Genomic DNA, 23,963 nt, shown 5'->3' with positions numbered 1-23,963 from the left:
CTGGGAGGAGGAGGAGGAGGAAGGCTTCATCTCCACCTCCTGCAGTGTGGGAAAGACTGGAATGTATGGAGATGGAGCTTGTAAAGCACATGCTGAAGAAGTCAACACTTGATTTTCAGCAGCAGCTCTCAGTGATAACTCCTCAGCAGAGAGAGCCTGGTTTCCCACAAGGGAACAATCTGCACTTTGGTGCAGATGCCAAATCTATTTTCCTAGTTCCCAGCCCCCAGCAAGATAAGAAAATCAAGATTCATTCCACTGGGTTTTCCAACAAGACCTCAAAAACCACCTGAGAAGAGCCATCAAACAATGAGTGAACAAAACCTCCAGCACCAAAGCACAAAGCCCCAGAGAAGTGCCCTGAGGATCCCATACCTATAGGTGTGATGGCCATGCCCCTCCTCGTGTGGCAGAAGGCAGGTGCTGGGGGGGTCAGAGGAGTCCTCAGAAGTCCTCAGGGCTACGGCTGCAATGCCCACCAGTGGGGAGGAGAAGTTGAGCAGCACTGAAGAAGTCCAGTAGGGTGGGTGGTCCTGGCCATGGGTGACATTGATGACCAGGGGGTTGTACTGGCATGACAACTCATACGTTCCTGTGAGATATGGCAAGGACAGAAGGCAGTGGCTCAGCTCCAGGGATATATTGGGTGCTTTTGATTTACCCCCTCTGCTCCCTGACATGGAATGTATCATAGAATCATGTCATAGAATGGTTTTAGAAGGGACCTTACTGATCATTTAATTCCAAGCCCCTGCCATGGGAAGAGAAACCTCCCACTAACCTAGGTTACTCAAAGGCCCCCTGCCAGGGATGGGGCAGCCACAGCTTCTCTGGGCAACTTGGGCCAGTATCTCACCACCCTCACACCAAAGAATTTCTTCCTAGTATCCAACCTAAATCCAGAGTCTTTCAGTTTGAAACCATTCGCCTTCATCCTATAACTTCTCTTTGTAAAAAAAGTCCCTCCCCAGCTTTCCTCTAGCCCCCTCAGGTACTGGAAGGTGTTTTAAGGTCTCCCCATTCCCTTTCTTCTCCAGGCTGAGCAACCCAAACACTCAGCCTTTTTCCATAGGTGGTCCAGCCCTCAGATCACCCTCCTGGCCCCTTCTCTGTTCTTGCTCCAAACCAGTTCCATATCCTTGTGTTGGGGGCCCCAGAACCAAACAGATCCAACCAGACCATCTCAGGAAGCCCAAGATGCTCCAAGAGGGACTTGGGGACACCAAGACTCAAATCTGGTGAGATCCTGGCACTGGTGGGGCCTTCTGGTGGACTGGTCCCACAGCCCATAGGTGGCTCACCCAAGGAGTGGTTCAGCCCCTCCACGTTGCTCAGCTGGACCATGACCGTTGGCTTGTGCTGGTGGCTTGGGATGGTCCCATCAGAGGCCAGGAAAACCATGATGGAGCTGGGCACTGCAGGTCTCTCAAAGCACACCTGGGCAGGAAGGCAAGAGAGACCCTGAGAGCACGCATATCAAAGGCAGCCTTTCTGATCCCATGGATGGAAGAAGGAGAGGAAGAGGGAGTAAAGTGAGAGAGCAGGAGCAGGGTTGGGGGTCAGAGATGGCAGCTCTGCAGAGCAGTAAATGGGTGGGAAGACGTAGAGGAGGGAAGGAAGGGTGCAGAAACACAGTCCTTTCCCTCCTAATTCCCCTTTATTCTCTCACTGATCTTCTCCAGGTCTGTCAGTCCTGGCTTGCCATAAATTGATGTCATCTTCCCAGCTTCCACATTTGCTGCTTTTAAAACTGAGACAGACTTTAAAACCTGACAGGCTTGGATAACCCCTTCCCTGCCCTCCCTTCAGCAGGCTCTGGCTCCAACACACAGACACTCCAACCTACAACACTGCTGGTTGGGCAAGTGGGGCACCCGAGAGCCCAGCAACCAACCCTGACACCAGAATATTTCCATTAAAAGAAAAAAAAAAAAAAGAGAAAACAACTAAGAATGGCCCCAATACCCAGCGTGACTTCAAACAATCAGTCAGACAATATGTGGACAGATTTGTGAGAAGCCCTCCCTGCTAGGAGAGCCAACAGCTCCCCAGTTGCTTACAGCCCCCAAGGCTACATCAGAGAACTGAGAAACTCTCTGTATCAGTCACAGCCAGAGAGATGTTCTTGGGAAGTCAGAAGACAGAATATTTTTCTACCCCACCCTAGTGCCCCCCACCCAATGCCAGATGTGTTTTGATCAAGACTCACCCTGTGGAGTGTTTTTGTTGCATGGCAGCATGGAGGGAGCCCAGAAATGCCAAGGCAGAGGTGTTATTTTGGAAGAGGACAAGTCTCAGCTGGCTGGGCAGAGCCCAAGGAGTAGACTGTGGGAGTGGAGGGGACAACCACCTGTTTGGAATGGGGGCCCAGTCTCCAGGTGCTTCAAGCCAGAAGGAAGAGACAACCTGGGGAGATACTGGGGCAGCAAACACCCTACAGCATCCTCACAGCTGCCTACACCCTCTCTCGGGCAGAAATTGCCCTCATTGCTGGCCCTGCTTCAAGGAAGGGACAAGGAGGCTCAAACGTTTTGATTTGGTACATGCCCCTTTGATGAAAAATGTAGGGGGAGAAAGAAAAAGGAAAGTGAGAAGGCAAAAAAGATGAAGAGGAGCCAGAATTGCTTGCAGCTTCCTCCAAGGAGCAGGACAGAGCTGTGGCTGGGACGCCCAAAGAGCTGGGTAATTTTAATCCCATCAGCTCCAAGCACTGTTCCTCAAGGGAGGAGAGGTCAGGTTAAGCCAAGTGAGGTTTTTCCTGGCCTGCACAGCTTAAGGTGAAGGGTTTTAGTCCTTCCCTTCCTGCAGTGCAACTCCTTGGATCTGAAGGACACTGGCTCCCAGGCAGACTAACAGCCCCTGGCTTGACTAACATCCCAAATCTTTATTGCTTTTTAAATGCATATTATGAGCCTGCCCACAGCAAGCTGTCTTAATTTTTCTCCCTCTCCCTTTCTTTCTGCTTAACTTTCTGCATTTTACACATCCTGACATGCTTACAAGTGATTTCTCTTTCCTCATCAGACCTGTTAGAAACTAAAACCAAAGCATGGCTGGAGATCTGCAAATTATTAAGCAGATTAAATATTCCCAGCTGCAGAGAGACCCAAGATGCTTCATGATGTGGCACACATGTACTTCTTGCCCCCAGCATGACCCAGCCTTTCACTTGCTCATTAGTGCCACCTCTTGAGTAAAGCTCTGTTCTGACCACCAGATAAAGTTTTGCAATTCCTCTCTAACACAGAGGACACAGGCACAAGGGCTTTAAAGTGGCCCCAAGACCCTCACACTGCCATGGGTATGCATGAAGAGCACTGGGCACTGCTCCTGTCCTGGTGTGCTAGGAAAATTGTCAACAAGCTGCCTTTCCAAGCCCAATAGTTACCAATCAGGCAAACTCTATTTAAAAAAAAAAAAAAAATTAAAAAATTGTTACTAGTCCGTAAATAATTTTATGGGCAGAAAATAATAGCACTCCTAAAGAGAGCATGGAGAGCCAGTATTTAAGATAAAGTCTTCAAGACATCCATGAATGACGAGAATGGACCACAAGCTCAAATAAAAGTGGAACAGATTTTAACCCCTGGTAAGAAGTGGAAATCAAACTTTCATCTAGGTAGGGCAGGGGGGAGATTGTTGCTTCCTCATTAGAGAGGAAAAGGAGGAGACACAGTGGTCGTGGCTGGAAACTGGAGCTGGAAAGTAGGTTGTGAGCACACAGATAAGGAAGGAAGGGGAAAAAAGTCTGTTAAGAGGGGTTCTTTGGAGACACAGAGGACCTCAGAGGCAGTAGCAGTGTTTATTGACTCAGGCTGGACCAGGATGCCTCTCCTGGGAGCACCTTGGGATGAGGTTCTCTCTAGACAAGCTGGAGCAAAGCAGGACAAGGTGTCCCTGGAGATGCAGAGGAAGCAGAGCACCAGGGCCCAGCTTCCCACTAACAACAGGCAACAGCCACCAAATCTCTAAGCTGTGTCTCTGGTCAGAAAATTAAGGCTGTAAAAAAAAAAAAAAAAAATCTCATTGGCCTAACTCTCAGCTTTCCTCTGCCTGCCAGGACAGGGAGATTTGCCCCTGTAGTATAGGTGCCCTCCCAAAGGCAGCCCCCAAGCTGCCATGTGGCTCCATGACCAACATCCTCGGCACAGAAGTGTCTCCTTTGGTCTGGAATCACTGTGGGACAGGAGGACCCAGAACCCCTTGGGATGGCAGTGTGGACCCAGGTACCATCTGCTGCTCTTCACAGCCAAGGGGAACAAAGGCAACAAGGGCTTTAACCACAGCCTGTGCCCACCCTTTGTGGGTGTAACAGTCCAAAGCAAGTTGTTTCTCATCCTCAACACATTTCTGTGGGCTCCTGGTTTCGGGCACAGCCCTTTTCCTGGCAGTCTGCCCCAGGATGGGTTTGCTGCTTGCAGTGGGGATGGGGCGACTGCATCTGACATAGCCATAGGCATTTGGGGTTTGTGAAGAGGTCAGAAGGATAAAAAGTCCTCTCTGAGCAGTTTTTCAGGCTGTTGTAGCTCCTACAGGACATGACAGGATGGGTGTTTGTCACCCAAGTGCTGCAGAGAGTAAATTCTTCTGTGACACATACTTACCTTCAGCCAAACTCCCTCATTGCCCAAGGGAATTATCTCCTCATCTGGATCCTGAGCCTTGTCTTGTTTGGGAGTGCATGGGAACCAAGCAGCCAGGGAAAGGTCCTTTGGCACATGGTGAAGGTGGGATTTACATACCTGGAAGGAGAGATTTATGTCAACCCAGAAAGAAGCAAAGAATGTGAGAGAAGGAAACAGCACCTACAAAACCTCAGAGACGACTCAACAAACTTGAAGAAGGATCTCAAGCTGGTTCTTAGCCTGAACACAATTAGGATGTGAGTTCCTAAGCAGGATCACCCACACATGTGCTCAGGAGGCCCTTGCCATTTTGTGGTGCTGTACATATACTCCTTAAGCACTCCATGATGTCAGTGGGGCTGAGTAAAAAACAAGTGAAGCTGTAAGATGGGATTAAAAATCATAGCCTCCTGATTTTGGCTGGGCTGATGAGTCTCAAGGTGTGATTCATTTGTCCTTAAGACCAGCCCTCCATGCCATCTGATTCCCTGTGGTGCTCCAGACATCCACATAGGCCAGGCAGACAAAATCTGGGAATTATTTGTGGCATTCTAGGGGAGCAGATACCTGAATGCAAGGTATGTCATTATAGAGGTGCATCTGGGCAATTTAATTGTGCTGCAGGTCTCCAGAAGATTGTTTCTTATATCAAGTCAATAAAAACACTAAACATGACCTCTCACTCTTCTTTAGCTTGCCAGGACATGACATACACATCACATCAACACTGATCAAGCAAAATCCAAATCCCATCCTAGACCTCTCAGCCCTGCTCCAAAGCCCATATGAAAGATGGGAATTCTCTCACTGATTTTTCCTTGGCTTCAGATCAGAGAATTTGAGAGCAGCAGAGATGCTGATGTATGTGTGATTTTATCCTTTTATCCTGACCTAATAAGGTATTAGAAACTGATGAGGCTTTTGAAACTGCCAGTGGGACTACTCACACATTTGAGGTTGTGCTGGTAGGATGTGGGGGTCACTGTTAAGCAAACTCTGCAGTCAGGGAAGGTGATAAATCACCCCTTCACATACAGCTCTGCCTGGACTTAGGGACTTCTGAAAGAGAAGGGTGTGAAAAACACCCAGGTCTCCTCTTAGCTCACTGCATGGCAATATATTAATCAACAAACACTTCCAGAGCTGCTCTAAAGATTTTGGTTTTGCCTTAACACAATCAGGCAGCAGTGAATTTCTCTATGGCTTGCTCCATGGGCTTGCTAGAAAATTTTTATTAATTTTTTTTTTTTTTTTTGGCCATGTTTTCTCCTCACCTTCACAACAGGCTCTCCAGTGACCAAGGAAGCAGGACAGGACTTTGCATCCTGGTGGGAGGCATAGGCTTTGATTGCCCAGAGATCCACATATCCATCAGGTGTGTAGGGTCCACAGTCCAGGAAGCTACTTGTCACCTCGAAAGGCTCACACACACCATCCCCATCATGGATGTAGCACAGGCTTGGTTCCCCTGCAAGGAGCAGTATCAGTAATGTACAGTTTTGACTCCTGTCTCAAAAGAATGTCCCAAATCCATTTGGACTCACCCATACAATTGAAGCCTTTTTCCTTTTTACACTTCCTGGAGCAGCCATCTCCATCCAGCAGGTCCCCATCATCACATTCCTCTTCCAGGCTCCTAAAAGGACAACAGCCAGATGTGCTAACACCACCACCAGGTGTGTTAACACCCTCATCTTGACTCAATAGCCCCATTTTTCTGCCCAGTTCCAAGTGAGGACCCCATACTTTCGGTTCCGTTTAGACAGTAGCAGGAAGAACAGGAAGAACCAAGATGGAGTAAGGAAGAGGAAGGAAAACACCATATAGATATGGGGATCGGATATAGATATGGGCCAAGGGGAAAAAAGAGGCTGAAAACACAGCCTGTGGGAGAAGACTGTGACTTTCTTCCACTTCCCTGACACTGCTAAGAAAGCAGTTTTCAAAGAAAAATGATTCTGAGTAACCAGAAAGCTGAAGCCTGAAAAAACTCAAATATGAAAATTTTGCATAATTAGCCTTAGCATGGGAACATTTGGAGTCTTTCATCATTGGTGGTGTTAAGCAGAGACACTCCACTCTGTGGGACTGCACTTGATGCAGAACCTGATCCTGCAGGGCCACCACTGTTTTCCCTGTGCAAGGGAACTGAGCAGTCCTAAAGGAGGATCCCTTTGGGGTAAGGCTATGAGACAGTTTGCTGAGATGGGACAGAATCCAAGCACCACGGATGTTCCCTTCATCCAGACCCTGCTCCTCAAAAAGACCATCTCAAATGCACATCACATTTTGATAAAATACAAACTCTGTGGTCCAGTTTGCCAGAGGGATTCAGTACAGCATCTTCAGTCAAGTAACCATTGGTGGAGGATCAAGCCAGTGCTTCCCTTTAGGGCAAACCTGACAGGTTAAAGAACCACAGCTGAGAGCCTGGGTTTCTTGACTTACATGGTCACCTTCCCATCCCCACAATAGGGTGCTCCGTGGACGTGGACAAGTGGTGGGGAAGCTTCTCCTGAGGTGGTCCCAGAGATGACCTGCACTTGATAGCTGTACAGCTGCCCAGGTGTCACTTCCCTGAGGAAACAGAGAGGACTGGAATGAAGAGCAGGAGGGACCAAGCTGCAACAGGTTTGCTCACCACAGCTACAGAAGCCACATGGTTGTGCCCAGGCAGTACCAGTTTCACACATCTTCATACCCTGAACTGCCAGAGGCAGTGACTGTGGGAAGAGGGTTTTTATCAGGTCAGTCAGATGGGCCTGTTGCTTATTTCCCTGGGGTCTGAGTTGGGGAACTCAGCTTTATGAAATCCAACGATCATTTTACTCGCCATGTGGATAGGGAAAACTTTTTTTAATGAATCTCCTTCTGGTTAGCCTGGGCACCTGGGCAAGGGTGGTGGTGGCATGGTGGGTCAAGCTTCCTCATGCTGGATAGGGAATGTGTTGATGGTGTTGAATGTGATAATACGGAAAAAAAAAAACCCAAAACAACAACAAAACAAACAAAACAAAAGCAACAAAAAAACCACAAGCAAACCCATCCGAGGATTCAAAGCCAGGACCAGAGGACATCATCAGAACCACCAGAACACCCATTCAGCCTGTGAAGAAGCAGCCTCATAACTCACATGTCCAGGAACTGGCGACGGGACTGTGCTGGAGCAGCTGGGGATCCATTTGCAAAGGGGGGATCACGGAGGACTCTGTACTGGATCAGTTTGCAGGAGGAGCAGAGAGAGCTGTGGGGCATGGAGATGAGCAGGGCAGTGTCTATCTCCATCCTCTCATCAAAGGTGTAGATTTTGACACCGGCCACTTTTTTAGGGATATTGAGCTTCACGGTAAAGGGCACATCACAGAAAGTGTTCAGGGGGCCCAAATGGATGGATTCTCCCTGCTCTGTCAAGACTTCAATGTCAGACAGTGCCTTGGGAGAGCCCGTGGAGAGGTAGGTGGTCCAGAGGATGAGGGAATCTGGGTAGACGGGATGCAGGAAGTGCAGCTCCAGGATGCAGCCGTCTGGCTGGGGACATGGCACTGTCATGTTCATGTGGTACAGGTGGAGCTCTGGACTCCAGGCCTGCAGGCTGGGCTCACAGGGCTGATCCACATCCGGGGGCCCTGGGCATGAGGGATAAGGAGGGTGCTGGTGAGAATCAGGTCCACAGAGGGCTCAGAGGGGAGATCCTTCTCCCTGCAGAACCCCAGAGGTGCTTATGCATCACTGTGCTACAGCAGCACATCCATGCAGTTTTACACCTGCTACAGGTACATGCCAGAGCTGCTGATACCTGCCCTAACATCCTAGAAAACAATGAGCACACTAGTCTCACAGCTCCTGGGTGTGTACCAAATTTCAGCAAGTGCAGCTACTTACAAGAGACTTAGCTGAAAGCAAAAGTACAAGACAGAAAATCACTTTTATCCAGGCCCAAACCAAGACAGAATGCATACAAGAACCACATTTGTCAAGCCTTGTGTCACTCTAAAACAGGGACAGCAGTATCCATGCTGCAGTTGATGGCAGTGTCATCAGCAGCTCTAGAGACACAGCTGGGGGACAGAAAACTTGTCTTGTAGTCTCAGGGACACAGAAAGCTTGCTAAGGACACCTGAACCCAGGTGGCTCCATGGTTTTGGACATGGGGTAAGCAAAGAGACCAAAGCTTTCCACAGGCAGATGCTGGAAGAGGTCACAGGAAGAAAGTCCAAAGCAAACTAGGGAGGAAGCTCCAGAAGATTATTCCTCCACTAGGACAATGCCCAGGCTGACCTTGGATAGCCAGCCTGATTTTTCTGCTGGTGGATTAGCACTCAGCAAGAGAAATGCAGCATTGGGCTGTCAGTCTCAGAAAGCAAGACTGGAATGCATCATCCTGGGGTAGAAATTCCCTTCTCTTCCACCACCACTGAAAACATTTCTAAGGGCACAACACCAATTCCAAGCATGCATCCATTCAGCATTAGTCTTACAAACCCCATGAAACCTGAGCCCTTTTCACCACAGCAAACATGCACTTGAGGTAATTGCATAGGAAAAAACAAAATCCAGTAATTCCAGAAGCAGTTTTAATTTGTCAGTGAATCAGACAGAAGGGGGAAACAAACACTGACAATGAACAAGGTAAATTTTGATTTGTTTGGTATCACTGAATAAACACTAATCTGGTTATTTCTCTGGTTCCCCTCCAACCATCCCCTCAGCTTGCAGTCTTAGCAAGAAAGTTTTCAGACACAGATCCTCAGCTACATCCTGACACTCCTGTTCCCAAAGCCTGGCCTGCATCCCCAAGGTGTGGCCCAAACCGCATCTTATCTCCAGCCATCCTGACACATTTTCTGTCAATCTCAGTAGCTCAGATGTGCACAGAGCTAAGAAGTTCTCTGGCTCCCTGGGTTTAACAGCACCATGTGCACTACAGACAGCTCATGGGGTCATTCTACCTGTTTTTTTGCCTCCTATTTTGCCCTTGGAGGGGCTGAGGCAGCATGAAAAGCCCAACAGCTCCAATGGCAGCTGCATGACCCTGAAAGCCACCGCCATGCTCACCGTAGGTCCCTAAAAAACACCTGTGTCTCAGCACAGGACAAGTTGTGGCACCCAGAATTCCTGCCTGCACTAAAAAGCCTCCCCCACAGAAGAGACCAAAGGAGAGAACATCTCAAGTTCTACATCTCAAGACCCACAAGGATCATTGAGTCCACATCCCTGCTCCAGGACCACACGCATCTCACTCTCAAAAAAAAAAAAAAAAAATGCAGCTTTTCTTTCCACAGCAGCATCTCTTCTCTATCCAGGGGATTCAGAGACAAGGGAAGTGAGGAGGGGTTCACCTTCTGCTTCTTCTGGGGTCCAGTAGCCAGAGGAATCACAGATCCGAGGGGAAGAGGCCTTGTGCACATACTGACGGAAGGTACCGTCCTCCTCACAGTCATCACAGAGTGTGTCTTGCTCCCTGCAGACAAACAGGAAGAGCTGTGTCTAGATGTCTAAACAGGACCCAGAAATTTTCCATGCATATTTGTCCAGGCAGGATCAGATGTGAAATTGGAAAAGCAAGGCTGATGATCTTAAAGGTCTTTTCAGAACAAAGAAATTCTATCGTGCTTGGAAGAAGCTTTGTCAAAAACAGTATAGGAGTGACTGTGGAACAAGCTGAATTTAATTCCTCCTCTTCTACAGGTTCTCTGTAGACTTGAATTGTCTACAATTTTTATATCGAATTTTCTATATTTATATTTATATTTATATTTTATATTTATATTTATATATATATATATAAAAGGCATGTATCACCATATTGATAAACATTCTTTGGAACCACTCTGACAGCAGAGGTAAGAACAGGAGTCAGCCTGTTAGTACATCAGCACTTCTATTTCCAACCAATTAAAAAAAAAAAAAAAAAAAAAAGCCACAAGACTTTGCTGCTAAGAGCAAAAAAAAAAAAAAAAACAGTGCTAAGAGATTTCATGTTCCTTGGGGTAATGCCTTTGCACTTCTGTCTCTGTTACACCCCAGGGTCAGTTTTCTGTCTTTTGCTCCCACTGCAATACAAGACAAACACAACAGAGGGTCCCACTGTGCTGTGCAGGAAAGGAGGAACTTTTCTGTGAAAATCACCAGCTTCAGGCCCTTTCCTTGGCAAGTTTGTCACAGGGGATAGAGAACACCCCCACCTGGACCAAAGCCTGTTATGAGAAAGAGTCAGGGATGGCTCTGAAGACCCAGTATCTTAAACCTGTGTTTTCTGCTCACAAAGCATTCTAATCCACACCAAAGCAGTTTGTTGAAGTCTCTTATGCCTGGAGTGTTGATGGACACAGGCTCTTGTTATACCTGGGTGAAAGGCCCATGGAGAAGGGTACCACTGCTTTGAAAAGGCAGCAAACACTGACCCAAGGGTCTCCTACCAGCCTCCACACAGCACTTTTCTCTTAATTGAAAGGCTCAGCTTTGTGAAGCATCTTTAAAATACGTTCAAGAGCTCTGTAAGACGTGTTTATCACCCCAAAATAAAAGCACAGAGCTAAAACCCTAAAACCTGGTAGAAACCAAAACATTTAATAAGAGGGGCTGCTAAATAGAGGCATAAATGGTGTATCCAGAGGTTGGTGACTCCCCAGTATTGAGAAGGCAGACAGGGACCCAGATTTTGGTCCACACACTGCTCACCAGCCAAACACCTCTGGTTCCTCAGCATCATTTCTATGGCTTGAAAAGTTAGTTACTAACCCTCAAGTTAGTTACACCACGAGTCCATGCCAGCACTGGGAATGAAATCCAGGTCCTGCGGTTCGAGCTCCCTGCCTTAACCACAAGGTTGCATTTCCTCCTGGTAAATGGCTATTTTATACAATAAGTGCTAAATGAAGCTCATTTTTCATCCTGTGATTGCACTCTGGGGTTTAAGATTTGGCACAACCTCTTTGCCTTCCCCTCCCAGCACCCCAACAGCAGAAAGCTTGAAGGAGGAGCAAATGTGCCAGCAGCCCAGCTCTGGTGTCTGAGGGTTCTGCTGCAGAAACCAAGGGGGAGAGATACATTTATGCACTGGCCTGAAAATAACCCTGGGAGAGATCCTTGCTGTATATTGAGGTAGAAATTCAAACTTATTAGCCAGCCCCCCATGCAAAATCCTACTGTTTCTAGACATTGAGGACATAAAGGCAGTATGACCAAGCTTCTGGAAAGGTGTTCAGAATAATTTAAGTATAAAAAATAATTATAAATATTGTAACATGTATGTATATTTGGTATGTGTTTAGAATACTGGTGAGCAAGCCAGCTCAAAGTTCCAAAAAGTGCTGAGCACCACAGTTGCAACCTCATGACTGGTGCAAAGCTGTAGGTAAATTTTGCCTAAAATACAATCAACAGGGCAAAAGAATAACTAGAGCTTCTTCACAGCAGAAACACTGTAATGAAATGATAACTAATTACAGTGTTTAGGGCAAGACGGGGGGGGGGGGGGAGGGAGTTGTAGGGGGGGGTGGTTCAGCACCACAGAAGTCTCATTGTCCCTCCTAGCAGCCTCCTGAGCAAACCCAAGAGCCCGGGAACGGCGGATCCCTTACCTCTCATGGATGACACCACTGATGGGAGGCAGCCAGTAGATGCTGAGAGAATCCTGTGTTTGCCCCGTGACCATGGGAGGGATGGGGATGGGGGTGGGCTTCTTGCTCTGGCCCCAACGCTGATACACCAGGTCCAGGTAGCAATGCATCCGGGCCACTTGGTTGGGGGTGAAGGTGTTGGTGCAGTCATCGTCTGGGGGAAGAGGGGCCAGACTGACCGTGACCGAGGAATCAGCCAGTGGGGCACGGCAACATCCACCCTTCCTGATCACCAAACTTGTGGGTTTTTTTGGGGGGGGATCTCTAAGGAGACCGGGAAGATCCCAGCGTCTGTCTGGTGGCTCTCCTGCCAGGACTCTCTGGTGTCGTGTGTCACCAAAGCCACAAGATGGCACTTGATGCCACAGCAGCTCCACATCCCCGCGCTCGCTCAACACCACCTCTAACGCCTTCACCACTCTCATGGGATGATGGAATTGCTCGTCATGCCTTTGGAAACCAAGTCGAAAGAACTCAATTCTAAGGTCCAAAATCATAATAGCAGCAGCAGCAGTAATTAAAAACTCACGGCAAACAATTTCAGGACTGGCGAACAAAGGCATACAGGTAAGAATGAGCTTGGTGCACCCCCAATGACACACAGACGGGGAGAGATGGACAGAAAAGGGACAGAAAATGCACAGGCTACAGCCTGACACATCCCTGCCCAGGGACAGGGACCACAGGAGTGAGGAAAACAGAGGAAGAGACTTTCTACAGGGGTAGAAGGAAGAGAAGCCCAAGCTCTTAAGGATGGTGACCCCCTAATGATGATTCCTTATTACCTGTGTAACTCATGTAGTTGTTGAAAGGTGTTCCTGTGAAATGTGTCTGTCCACAGGTGTCATTGGTGGGATCTGGATCCCGGCAGAGTTTGCTCTTTGGGGTGGGGGCAGTGTCAGCACAGAGGTCTCCTGTCTCCAGAGATGGAGTCGTCTCCCGGCAGGGATCGTCGCAGGATTCCCGCTCGCTCACTCCTTTAAAGACGTGGTACAGACCCAGGACGTGTCCCACCTCGTGAATCATGGTGTTCGTGTGGCCGTGCACACCATAATAAGCAGGGTTGAGGACAACTCCACCTGGAATCACAAGCACAGAGAATGTCATCCAGAGAAAGAGAGAGCAGGCAGCTGCCATAGCTCAGCTGTGCTGGACACAGTTCCTTTCATTGCACCTTCCAGGCCAGAAATTAGCTGCCAGATGGAGACCTGAAGATGGACATATTTACCCCATACTAATCCCATAAGATGGGAAGAGTGCGCCTTTGCCTTCGTGGAGTGGTTCAGATCTCACCACTCCCCTAAACATCTCCATTCATTTCGGCTACCACTTCTCTCTGACTTTTCTCACGTTTAGAATTCAGTGCCTTCTGAAGACTTCACACTTCCACCTCCAAATGAGGTTTGGAGTCAAGACACCAAACTGAGACATGCTGTAGGCTTCCAGGTATAACCTTTTAAACCAGAGGAGAGCCTGGGCAGGTGGGTTCAGCAGAGCAGATCCCATAGCAGGTGAGGAGAAGGTGCCTATCAAATTCCCAACTCACTTGGCTGTGCCAGCTAGGAACCAGCACAAGTCCATAGGAAGATTCAAATGCCCCTGGCCCCTACTGAAGCAGTCCTCTTCTGCTTCACCCTCCCAACATAAGAAAATTTAAACTCATACAAGGTGTTGTTATAATCCACCACAAACCTGACACAAAGTCACCATATATTTCAGAGTGAAGTTTGCCAAAACACAGACTCTGAAGATCCCTTCCTGTCCTTCAGAGGGGTTTGTGCATGGGCAAGGTGCACCAAGTGAAGCAGGCAAGAACACCCCCCCATCTTCTGCACCCTGATTCTTGAGCCACTGCAGCCCCTTGGCTTGAGGGGGCACCAAATTTTGTCCCCAAGGGCATCTTGGTGCAGTTTCCACTGTCAAAGATCCTGGAGCACAGGTACAGACTAAATCCACCAGAAATTCCTTGGAGCTGCCATGGCATCCTGACAGCAACAGCACAGGGCTGGGTAAGGACCCTTGGTTACAGGACAAGATGCTTTTCCTTTCAGACCTCCCTCCTTGCAAAAGGAAGAGCAAAAAGCAATGGTGCCAAGGAAAGCCAAGTGGATCAGAGCCTTCCTTTCCCTCCCTGCCAGCATCTCTGACTTCTGGCCAGGGATGCACACCCTGTACCAACAGCTCTACCACATCTGCCAGGAAACTGTTCAGAGAGAATGCTCAAGAACAAGACTTACCTCTCCTTTCTTGCTTGCTTTTATTCTGAACAAATGAAAATATCTTTGGAAACATTACTTTTCTCCCTGTTTTGAGGCTTTTTAGGGCCATTTAATCATCTCATTTCCCCTCTCCATCTGCTTTCCTGTGCTGCCTTACAGCAGGGTGAGTGCTGGGGAATATCAGCAAAATGAGGGGGGAATAAGCAGACCCCAATATGTGCCCAGGTTGGCTTCAGGCAATACCTCTGTGACATGGTAGCCTGCTTTTTACCTGACTAGTTTTGACCTAGGCAGCTTGGACGGCAGTACAGTCAATACTTGGCACCAGCCTGATTTGCTTCCTCCTTTGCAGGGCTCTAGAGGGTTTGCTATGCCAGCTACCTCACAGCAAAGCCTCTGCTACTGCATCTTTGCTGCCAGTTGCTGCCCCTGCCAGCAAAGTTAAAACTTGGCAGAGGGTCAGCACATGATCCTGTCTCCAGCCACTCCATAAACTGTTTGAAATCTGCTCCTGGAGCAGCTCTGTGTGCTACTGGACTACCTCATGCCCTCAAATGCAGGGCATTCCTTCCCAGAGAGAACTTTCTTCAGATCAGTGACCTTGGCAGAAGAGCATCAGGATGCTGATTCCTCTGGTGGAGGTGAACACTGGGTTGGGGCCCTCAGAGATGCCCTGAGCAATTCTCTTGAGCCCAACAGGGTGAAGGAGTAAGGGTTGCATCTTCCATGGAGCATCCCAGGTGTGGGATTCATGGAAGGGTTGGGAGACACCAGTGACCTGTGAACTGGCACCATTTCCTAGCTAAAAATTCATGTTGGTTGCTACTCTGATGCCCAGTGCAGTTCGTTCTGTTAGGGCAAAGGATCGGCCACAAAATATCTGCATTTTCTTTCTCCCCAGGTTTAAAGCACCAGAGCAAAGGGCCTTGCACCCCATCATTCAGTTCTTGGTAATTTAGTTGAGTGGAGATGAACCCCCCCTTTTGGGGACCTTCATGTTGTGTCCTGCCAATCATTAGGGTTTTGAGAAGAGGATGGATTGCAGCTACCAAGCTGATCAATGCTAGAGACTGCAAAGGGATAGAGAACCCAGCAGATATATTTTAAAAAGCTGCTTCTCGTTTTAATCAAAATGTGGCATGAGAGGAGAACAGAAAGAAAAGGCATCTCTGCAGCCAAAGCCCAGCAGGAGCAAGGCAGGGGGCTGCCTTCCCAAAGGCCTGGGAGAAGGAACACACAGGAGCCAAGAAAATAAAGTTCATAGACAAATAAATGAGATGTGTAAGGTCTGCACTCATCCTGCAGAATAACCCCAAGGAACAAGGCTGAGCACCAGGGGTTGGGGTCCCTGTGACCCAGCAACCCTCCTGCCAGCAGAAACCCAGCGCTCTTCCCGTGTTGGGGAATAAATAGGATTCCAGTAAAAAGAGGGAGAAAATTGTCACAGGGAGGGATACCAAGGCTGGGATACCCTGTCCACCACTCTGCTTCCCCTGTCCCATTCCTCCCCCACACTCCACGAAGACAATAATATTTTTAGGATTTTTTTTTTTTTACAGCTAATTAGATAATAGCATTAGAAACAGCATGAAAACAGAGCTTGCCTTCCAGCACATCCCTGTCCCTCTATTCTCTGCTCCCTCAACTTCCTGAGGAGCTGGGAGAGCTCCCAGCTTTGGACCAGGAAGTTGTATTTTCCCTCAGCAGGGTCGGGAGAGCTCCCAGCTTTGAACCAGGAAGTTGTATTTTCCCTCAGCAGGGTCCTGGCTGTGAAAATAAGATGGGGAAAGGTTTGTAACATCCCATCAAGACCAGATTCCTCTCTCTCCTCTGCAGATCAAGGCTTTCCTTCTCCCCTCTGCCTCCTCCTGCCCTGGGAGATGGGTTAAATTTGGCTTTAAGTGAACTCTTTCCCTCTCAGGCCTAAGGACCAGTCCAAGGAGGACCCCAAGGTCAGCATTTGCACAACCCAGCTAAAAATGTCACTGTCTGGAGAAGAGAAGGCTCCAGGGAGACCTCAGAGCATCTCTAAGTACCCAAAGGAGCCCTAGAGGAAAGTTGTGGAGGGACTTTCTATAAGGACATGGAGTGATAGAACAAAGGGAATGCTTTCAAGCTGAAAGAGGGGAGATTTAGGTTAGACATAAGGAAGAAATTCTTCACTATGAGGATGGTGAAACCCTGTCCCAGGTTGCCCAGAGAAGCTATGGATGCCCCATACTTGGGGGTGGGGAATGGCTGGATGGGGCTTGAAGCAACCTGGTATAGTAGGAGGTGTTCATTCCCATGAACTAGATGGTCTTTAAGGTGCCTTCCAACTCAAATCATTCTATGTCTCTGTGACATCAAGGGGGTCCAGTACTCCAAGGTGAACCAGACTCTTCTTTGGACTTGCTCACCCAACCAAGACCAGGCAAGAGGTCTGGCCTCACATCTCCTCCTTCCAGACCAGCTGCAGAGCTGGCAATGTCCCCAAGGTCAAGCCTCAACTCTGCCCAAGCAACCCGAGGTGCCTGGTCCATCAGTTTAGTGATGGATTAGCCCTGGTGTGGACCCCTTTTCATCTTCACTCCCACATCTCAGTCCAGGACATTTGTCCTGCTTCCAGCCATAGGAGAAACCAAAGCTGAAGGACTCTGCTTCAAGCCAGCTCACAAGAAGCTGCCCTGTTCCTTGTAGCTCCAGCAAGTAGAGGATCTTTAAAGATCAAACCACAAAGCTGAACCTGTGTTCACAGGGCCAACCTTCCCCAAACACTGAGTCATGGCAATTAATGGAACAAATGCATGACACTTAGTCAGACAGGAAGATGGCCATTGCTTAAGGTACCTTTGATGGAATGGCTGGCCCTCCTTCAGGATCCACTGACCTCAGCCAGATATATGAGCCTGCCTCAGCTTATATAACTGCAGAAAGTATTTATAACATCAAATACTCACAATTCCCTTTGCCTTTTGACCAGGCTTATGCAAATGCAGTTCACATGCAGCTACACATGAAGTTTAAAGAATTATTACATTGCAAGGGGATTTGAGGAGAGATTTTCCACTGCAGAAAGCTATGCTTTCAATAAGACAGAAGCTCTTAAACTCCCTGTGTTTTGTAGTTAAAAAGATTTACTTCTAAATGCTCAGAAAATTCATTCCAGACTCCAGAAAAGAACTGTGAATTGGAGAGGAGCTCGTTGTGATTATGGTGGAAAGACTGAGACAGACAGACAGAGGGAGAGATGTAAATAGACCTGAGATTTTCTACCTCTGCCACCAGTTATATGAGCTCTGAAATACCACTTATGAAAGTGTTACAGACCAGTTCCCCCTCCCCTAGGCCCTAGGTCATTAACTCTAAACCAAAGGACAGTCCTGAAACAAAAGCCTTCAGGCTGTGCCAAAGCCTCAAAAAACTTCAGATCCAGCTTCAGACTTCACAACCAATAGCCAAGACAACACTCCTTATCCCCTAAACCTCCACAGGAAAACCTTGATCCAACATTTCCAGATGGTGCCATCTCCTGTGTGCCTGGATGGACACAAACTCTGAGACCAGGGATAAACAGGAGCTTTTGATGAGCCCAACAACCCTGATTCCCCCTCTATACAGCTCCTTGGGAGCCATTGGGAAGGGTCTGGAGAGAACATATGTGGATGAAGCACTTGCTGTTGAAAGATGAGCCTTAAAAGTGACTTCTGGAAGCTGAAGGAATAAATTTCGTGGAGATTTGCCTTCCTCTACAACCAACTGTGGCAGGATGCTATTGAAAAACTCATTGAGAGAGGGAAACTGATGAAAAAAACCTTTAAAACGGGCCTTTAATGTCAGTGTAAAACTTTTACGGGTTGAACATGACAGAGTTTTAAAAGAAGGTCTAAGTCTGCTGCACAGGTGTCAGGAGGAATTATTTCCAGTTACTGAGAAACACTTTAGATGTTTTGACTGCAAACTGACTTTTGACTGCAAAGTCTTTGCCAGAGAATTCTGACACTTAAAAGGTGGAGAGAGAAAGGGAGGCAAGAAAAAGAGAGACTGCATAAATGGCAGAAAACACACATTACCCTTACATTCTAGGGAAGCAGTTGCCATTTTGACTGTTTTGTAGCTGGTGGCCTTAAAGGTCTGTCTTGGATTCACTGAAGCCAAGGAGAACCTTGCCTCCAGCAGATAGTAAGCTAAGTTATAAAAACATGGTTTAATTTGATAGTAGCTGGATTTGTGGCTGGATTCAGAAGCTGCCAGTGCTGTCTGGCTGATCAGCTCAGGAATCTCAGCTCTGAAATCACTGACACTCGTGGTTTCTTTGTCATTACCTGCTGCAAAGTGAAGTTCACCTTTTCCAGAATCCTGGAAAGCAGACCAGAAGGGCCTGGAGAAGCTAAATAAGCCTCTAAATCCCTCCCCAGAGCCTGCACTGATGGTGAAGCTGGAGCTCTCTGTCCCACTGCCTTCACCATTAAAACTTTCTCCTAATAACCTGGACATCCCTTGCCAGGGTGTAATCCCACCTCATCCACATGGACACGGGGGACAGGCAGCTCTGTCCCTTACAGCACCAGCAATCAGTGCACCCAAAGCCTTAGGACCTTCTTATTAAACATCCCCAATGCTGAGCCAATAATTCCTGCCTCTTTTTGGCAAGGAAACCAATCAAGAAAAAAACCCAGCAAGCCCACGACCCAGGGGTGGGGTAGTTACTCACCCAGGTGACTAAGAGCCTCTTTATCCCACGGCCAAGTGGCAGCACCAGCCAACTCTTCCCTCACTGAACTGGCAAAATAAACATTGAGGAAGTGGGTGCTGTTCAGCTGCAGGGCTTCCTTCAGCTCCTTCACACTCATGTATGCCCTGCAAGGACAAGGGAGAGGATAGAGTCACCACTGAGCTCCAGAGTTCAGAAGAAAAGCAGGAGTCACCTTGAGATATCCGGGAAAAGGGGGCAGAAGACCTGGAGCCCTCATGGACAACTCCCTGGAACCAACTGCACGTGGGAAAAAATGGCAAAATTCAAGGAGTTGCAATAGGGTGGCCCAGATTATGGCAGATTCTACCTGGTATAGGGGAAGGTCTTCTACGAAAGGGTTTGGCTGGGAGGTGGCCATGCAAATCTGAAGCAGTTTTGCTAATTATAGTTGCTTTGTTGATGAGTTCTACTCTTAGGGTTTTCCAGCAATGGGGAAAGAAGAAAACACAGAGATACAATAAAATAAGACAAAGTGGGAGGAGGAACAATGAGGGGAGAAAGCAAATGCAGAGGACAGCCCTGCTAGGGAAAAGAGAAGTGGTTTGGCATCAGCAAAATGGAATTTGAGGGGGAGGAACCAAGCAAGTTTTCCTCAAGGTGTGAGTAGAGAGAAAGGAATCCAGAAGCCCAGCTAGTTCCAACAGGAGTTTCCAGGGGTCATGCCTCCTACATGTCTGGGCAGGAATGGGCATCAAACCTTGTTCTTGAGAGCAGAGAGTTTGCCAGACGGGGCAGAGAAGTCTCATCTCCAGCTTCCCTGAGCCACCTGGAGAAGCTCACAACCACAGCCTTCACTCTGCTCTTCTTTTCCACAGAACAACCAGTTTTCCAGAGGTGGAAACATATGGTGAGAACATGGGGTCCCTGCTGAAGCACAGGCATATAACACAGGAGGAAACTTGCTACGTCTCCCTGACCCCACGTATTCCATAGGGAAGAGCACAACCAAAAGGTATTTCTCTTCCTTGCATCCCTCTTCCAGCTCCCAGGAAAATGGACCTTGGAGAACTGTGCTGACTGAGTCCACCAGTGTGGAGATACCAGCAGGGTCCTCTTTGCATCAGTTTCTGCAAATGAGGGAGATGCCTGCAGGAGCCAGGGCAGGAAGCACAGGAACTCTCAAAATAAGCTTAATGGGAGGGAGCAACATCTCTAGAGACAGATCCCTCAAAATACATGTTTGGTCTGGAAAACCTGCTGGCTGTCTCTCCTCCCATCTCCAGAGCTGGGAATCAGGAGTTGCAGTAGCAGAAAAAATACTGGGATGGGAATATCCAAGACATCCACTTCTAAAGGCCATGGGAAAGTGGGTAAAGGCTGGGAGATGTGGGTAGGCAATGGGCACTACAGCAAAGTATCAACACCTGTAGGCATGGTAGGGTGTCTATAAAATGCTCCTCATGGGCTCTTGCCAGTTGGAGGAACAAAAAACAAATAATTGAGAAAATTTAGGTTTCACTCTCCCTTAGAGAACACCATAGTTGTTGATTCTGCACAGGTCAGAGGTCTAGATCATGTTTACCATACACAGAGTTGGTCTTCAGGAACTTTGTGTCCTCAGCAGCATAAAACCATCAGGATCCAACTTAATAATAACAATAATAATTCCAGTAACAGCAGCAGTGGGGTGGTAGGGCCTTGGGCTGTGCTGCAAATGCCAGAAATTCTTTGAAATCAAGAGCTGCCATTTCCACCATCAATGCCACTAACTGAATGGACTGAGACAGCATTAGGACAAGTAGCCCTTGAAGATATTTTTCTTCAAGCCTCCAAAATCTGAAGACCCTGACCCACAACTTTTGAAGCTGTTAATTAAAGAAATTCTAAGCAGGGGGGAAAAAATCATGCAAAGGTTTCAAATACATCACTGTGGGATGATGATGGAAATGCACCACTGTGGAAATATATCATAAGAATGAGTAAACCCACAGCATAAGGCCAACTGCAATATTAAGCTGCTGGAAAGCATTTCATTTATGCCCATGTTTCCAGGAGCAATTGGCACCTTTAAGCTTGAAAGGAAAGCAATGGGGTTTTTTTGACCCAAGTAGCCATGAAGACAACACCAGCTCTATTTAAACAAGGAGCTTCTGTAAAAGTGGGGTCCATTAGTGCATCCCTCACTGCACTGAGTTATGGATGGAAGGACAGAAAGCTGAGCACAGGTGAAGGCGAAAAAGATAAATTCTCATCCCAGGTGTGAAGTGAGGTGGGAAACCATTGGGAGATGTGCACATTCTGAGATATATAAGGTCCCTGCTTGAGATATTAAATCAGATAATATATGAGATATAAGGTCCCTGCTTGAGTTATTATATCAAGACTCATTTAGAGAGAGGTTGCTACAGCAAGAGGAGGAGAAGGAAGAAAAAGTGAAAAAAATAGAGGATCAGGTTTCCAGAAGTAGACTAGAGCAGGATGGCATTGTGGCACAGAGCTTGGTAAAGCTGAGGGTGGCCACTTCCCTGGGTCTGAAATAGAGACTTTCAGAAGCCATTGCTGATTTGGAAGGTGTCAGATAACCAGGATTTGCTGCCTACATCCCCACCACCAGTCAGACCCAAAAGGCCATCCTGGACTGGAGGCGAATCTCCCATCTTCCCAGAAACAAAGCAGCTCTGAAACTTCAGGCACTTCAGAAAATCTTGGCTGGACTATGTGGCAGCATTTAATGGTAGATGAGATGAGATGACCAGCTTGTCTTCACCGGGCTCCGAGATCTTCCACCACAAAGCAGCATTCCCAGAACACTTTCCCCTGGCCACATCAGCTTGTGGGGAGAAAATTCTCCCAACCGGAAAGAGGAAATTGGGAGAACATGATCTCTTCTCTGGGATGTCTGGCCTGAGCATCCCAGACACACGCCATGCTGACGCCATCCCTTCAACTCAACGAAGACAGGAGAAGGCCGGGAGGGATAGATAGGGAGAAGAATAAATAAACCTGGAGGAGATATTTGTGGCAGAGCTCGGAAGGACATGAAGCAAAAAAATTCACAGAAATTGGGTATAGAGGAGGGGGAAAGTAGAGAGAAAGGCTTCTGCATGCATCAGAGCTGCTCGGGGGACATAAGCTTAAAAATAACATTGATTCCTGACCTATGATATCTTGGAAAAATAGCCCCAAATGCTTCCAGGCTGCCCAAATTCCGAGAGCTGACGTCAGCCCTATTCAGAGGGATATTCCTGCCGCCCCTCTTCTGGAGACATGATGTTTTTCTGGCTGTCGCCTGCTGCTCCCTTGACACCAGCAACATTTTTTGTCAACCCTTAATTATAAATAACTGTAATTTCCTCCACTGAGAGATCTGAATGGGTTCCGGGCTGTGGCAGGGGTAGGGGGAACTCTTCCAGCACTGAGAAATGATCAGATGCATGGAGAAGGAGAGAGAAGGACCCCAATTTCAACCACTACAGCATGGGAAGCACAAATATCCTCCTGCTGGCATCCCAAAAGACACGACCAAGACCAGAACAAGTCTAGAATGAGAAACTCCAACTCCCCTCAATCCACATTTCCCACTGGCATCCTTAGTTTAGACAGGGAGCATGTAACTGGAGTCTCTGTCTGTCACTTAGTGCCAAGGTCATGCTCTCCCTTCTCCTTCAGCACTTCTGGGATTTTCCCAGGGGAAAAGGGAGAGCAGCCTTTGGTCTTCATAAACAGTCCAAATGACAGCCCTCTTCTCTGCTCCTCAAATAGCTTCTCAGTGCTACAAGGCCAGAGTATTCCAAACGAGATGGGATTTCTATCAGGGTGGGTACTGTGAGCCAACACATAAACACCATGAGAGAAGGACACATGAAGAAAGAGCTTTCAGCTAAACAGCAAAAAAACCCCAAACCCAATCCCAGAGAGCAAGGTGAATGGTAGATGAGAGACAGAAAAGGGCCATCAGGTTTTGCCAGATTCAAGGCAAATGTTTTTTTTCCAAGAGGGTCCAAAACTTGCTGGTGAGTTGGCACCACCTTGACCTATGGGATATTTGGAACACAGGGAGCATGCAGTTTGCAAGAGGAGTGTTGGAAACAGAGGGAGATTTGGGATGAGAGGGCTCTGGAGTGCCATTTGGAATGAGTTTGGGAATTAGTGTCATCTGAAAGGACTGGATTTGAAGAAACAAAGTGCAGATATGAGGAGCTCCCTCCTCGTGGTGCTGACCTGCAATGCTGATGAGTTCTGCTGAATGATGTGAGAGGACAATCTGACTCCAAGGCAGGCTGTAGTCCCAGACCTCAGCCTGTTTTACTTCAGGCTGACAGAAAGGAAGATGGAGAGCAAGCCTGGACCTTGTATTGCTCTACAGCAGCAGAGTAGAGCCACACTCACGCTTGTGTTGTCCTGGTGCTGGGCCAGAAGAACACAATTCTGTATGGACATATCAAGTTGTTCAAGAACATGTCCAGCTGAGACCTAATGTCACAGTTTTAGCCAACAGCCAAGTGACAGATGTTGTTATTCCCCTACTACCCTCCAAGAGGAGGATAAAAAGGGGAATAAGGGAGAGAGACTTTCAGGTTAGGAAAAAAAAAAAAATAAACAAACTTGGATAGGTTTAATGAAGTAGTAATAATGACAGTGAAATACAAATCTATACAAATATGTAAATATGGAACCCAGGTTCCTCAGCTGGTAATTACTTCCACACCAGGAATGTTTCCCACTTGACATCAGACTTTGCAGCAGATCAGGGTCCCAGTGACATTCTGCAACAACCTTGGAACAGCCAAGCTGGTCCTGCCTGAGGGCCCAGAAGAAGATG

At 47.7% G+C, this 23,963-nt stretch overlaps 1 protein-coding gene across 1 annotated transcript in view; it reads right to left on the bottom strand.

The window, feature by feature from the left end:
- The window catches only part of PAPPA2 (pappalysin 2), an 86,930-nt gene that overhangs the window by 38,327 nt on the left and 24,640 nt on the right, over positions 1-23,963 (bottom strand). Inside the window, exons 3-13 of the mRNA XM_071751151.1 lie at positions 19,160-19,305; positions 13,033-13,326; positions 12,209-12,401; positions 9,965-10,086; positions 7,759-8,251; positions 7,074-7,202; positions 6,170-6,261; positions 5,900-6,093; positions 4,605-4,742; positions 1,302-1,437; positions 376-592 (exon numbers count right to left, since the gene is read on the bottom strand). Of these exons, the coding sequence (XP_071607252.1) occupies positions 376-592; positions 1,302-1,437; positions 4,605-4,742; positions 5,900-6,093; positions 6,170-6,261; positions 7,074-7,202; positions 7,759-8,251; positions 9,965-10,086; positions 12,209-12,401; positions 13,033-13,326; positions 19,160-19,305 (2,154 nt within the window). The remainder of the gene's footprint in view (positions 1-375; positions 593-1,301; positions 1,438-4,604; positions 4,743-5,899; positions 6,094-6,169; positions 6,262-7,073; positions 7,203-7,758; positions 8,252-9,964; positions 10,087-12,208; positions 12,402-13,032; positions 13,327-19,159; positions 19,306-23,963) is intronic.

Source organism: Heliangelus exortis, chromosome 8, assembly GCF_036169615.1.
Source record: "Heliangelus exortis chromosome 8, bHelExo1.hap1, whole genome shotgun sequence".
Lineage (NCBI taxonomy): Eukaryota > Metazoa > Chordata > Aves > Apodiformes > Trochilidae > Heliangelus > Heliangelus exortis.
This window is presented reverse-complemented; position numbering and strand designations above follow the sequence as displayed.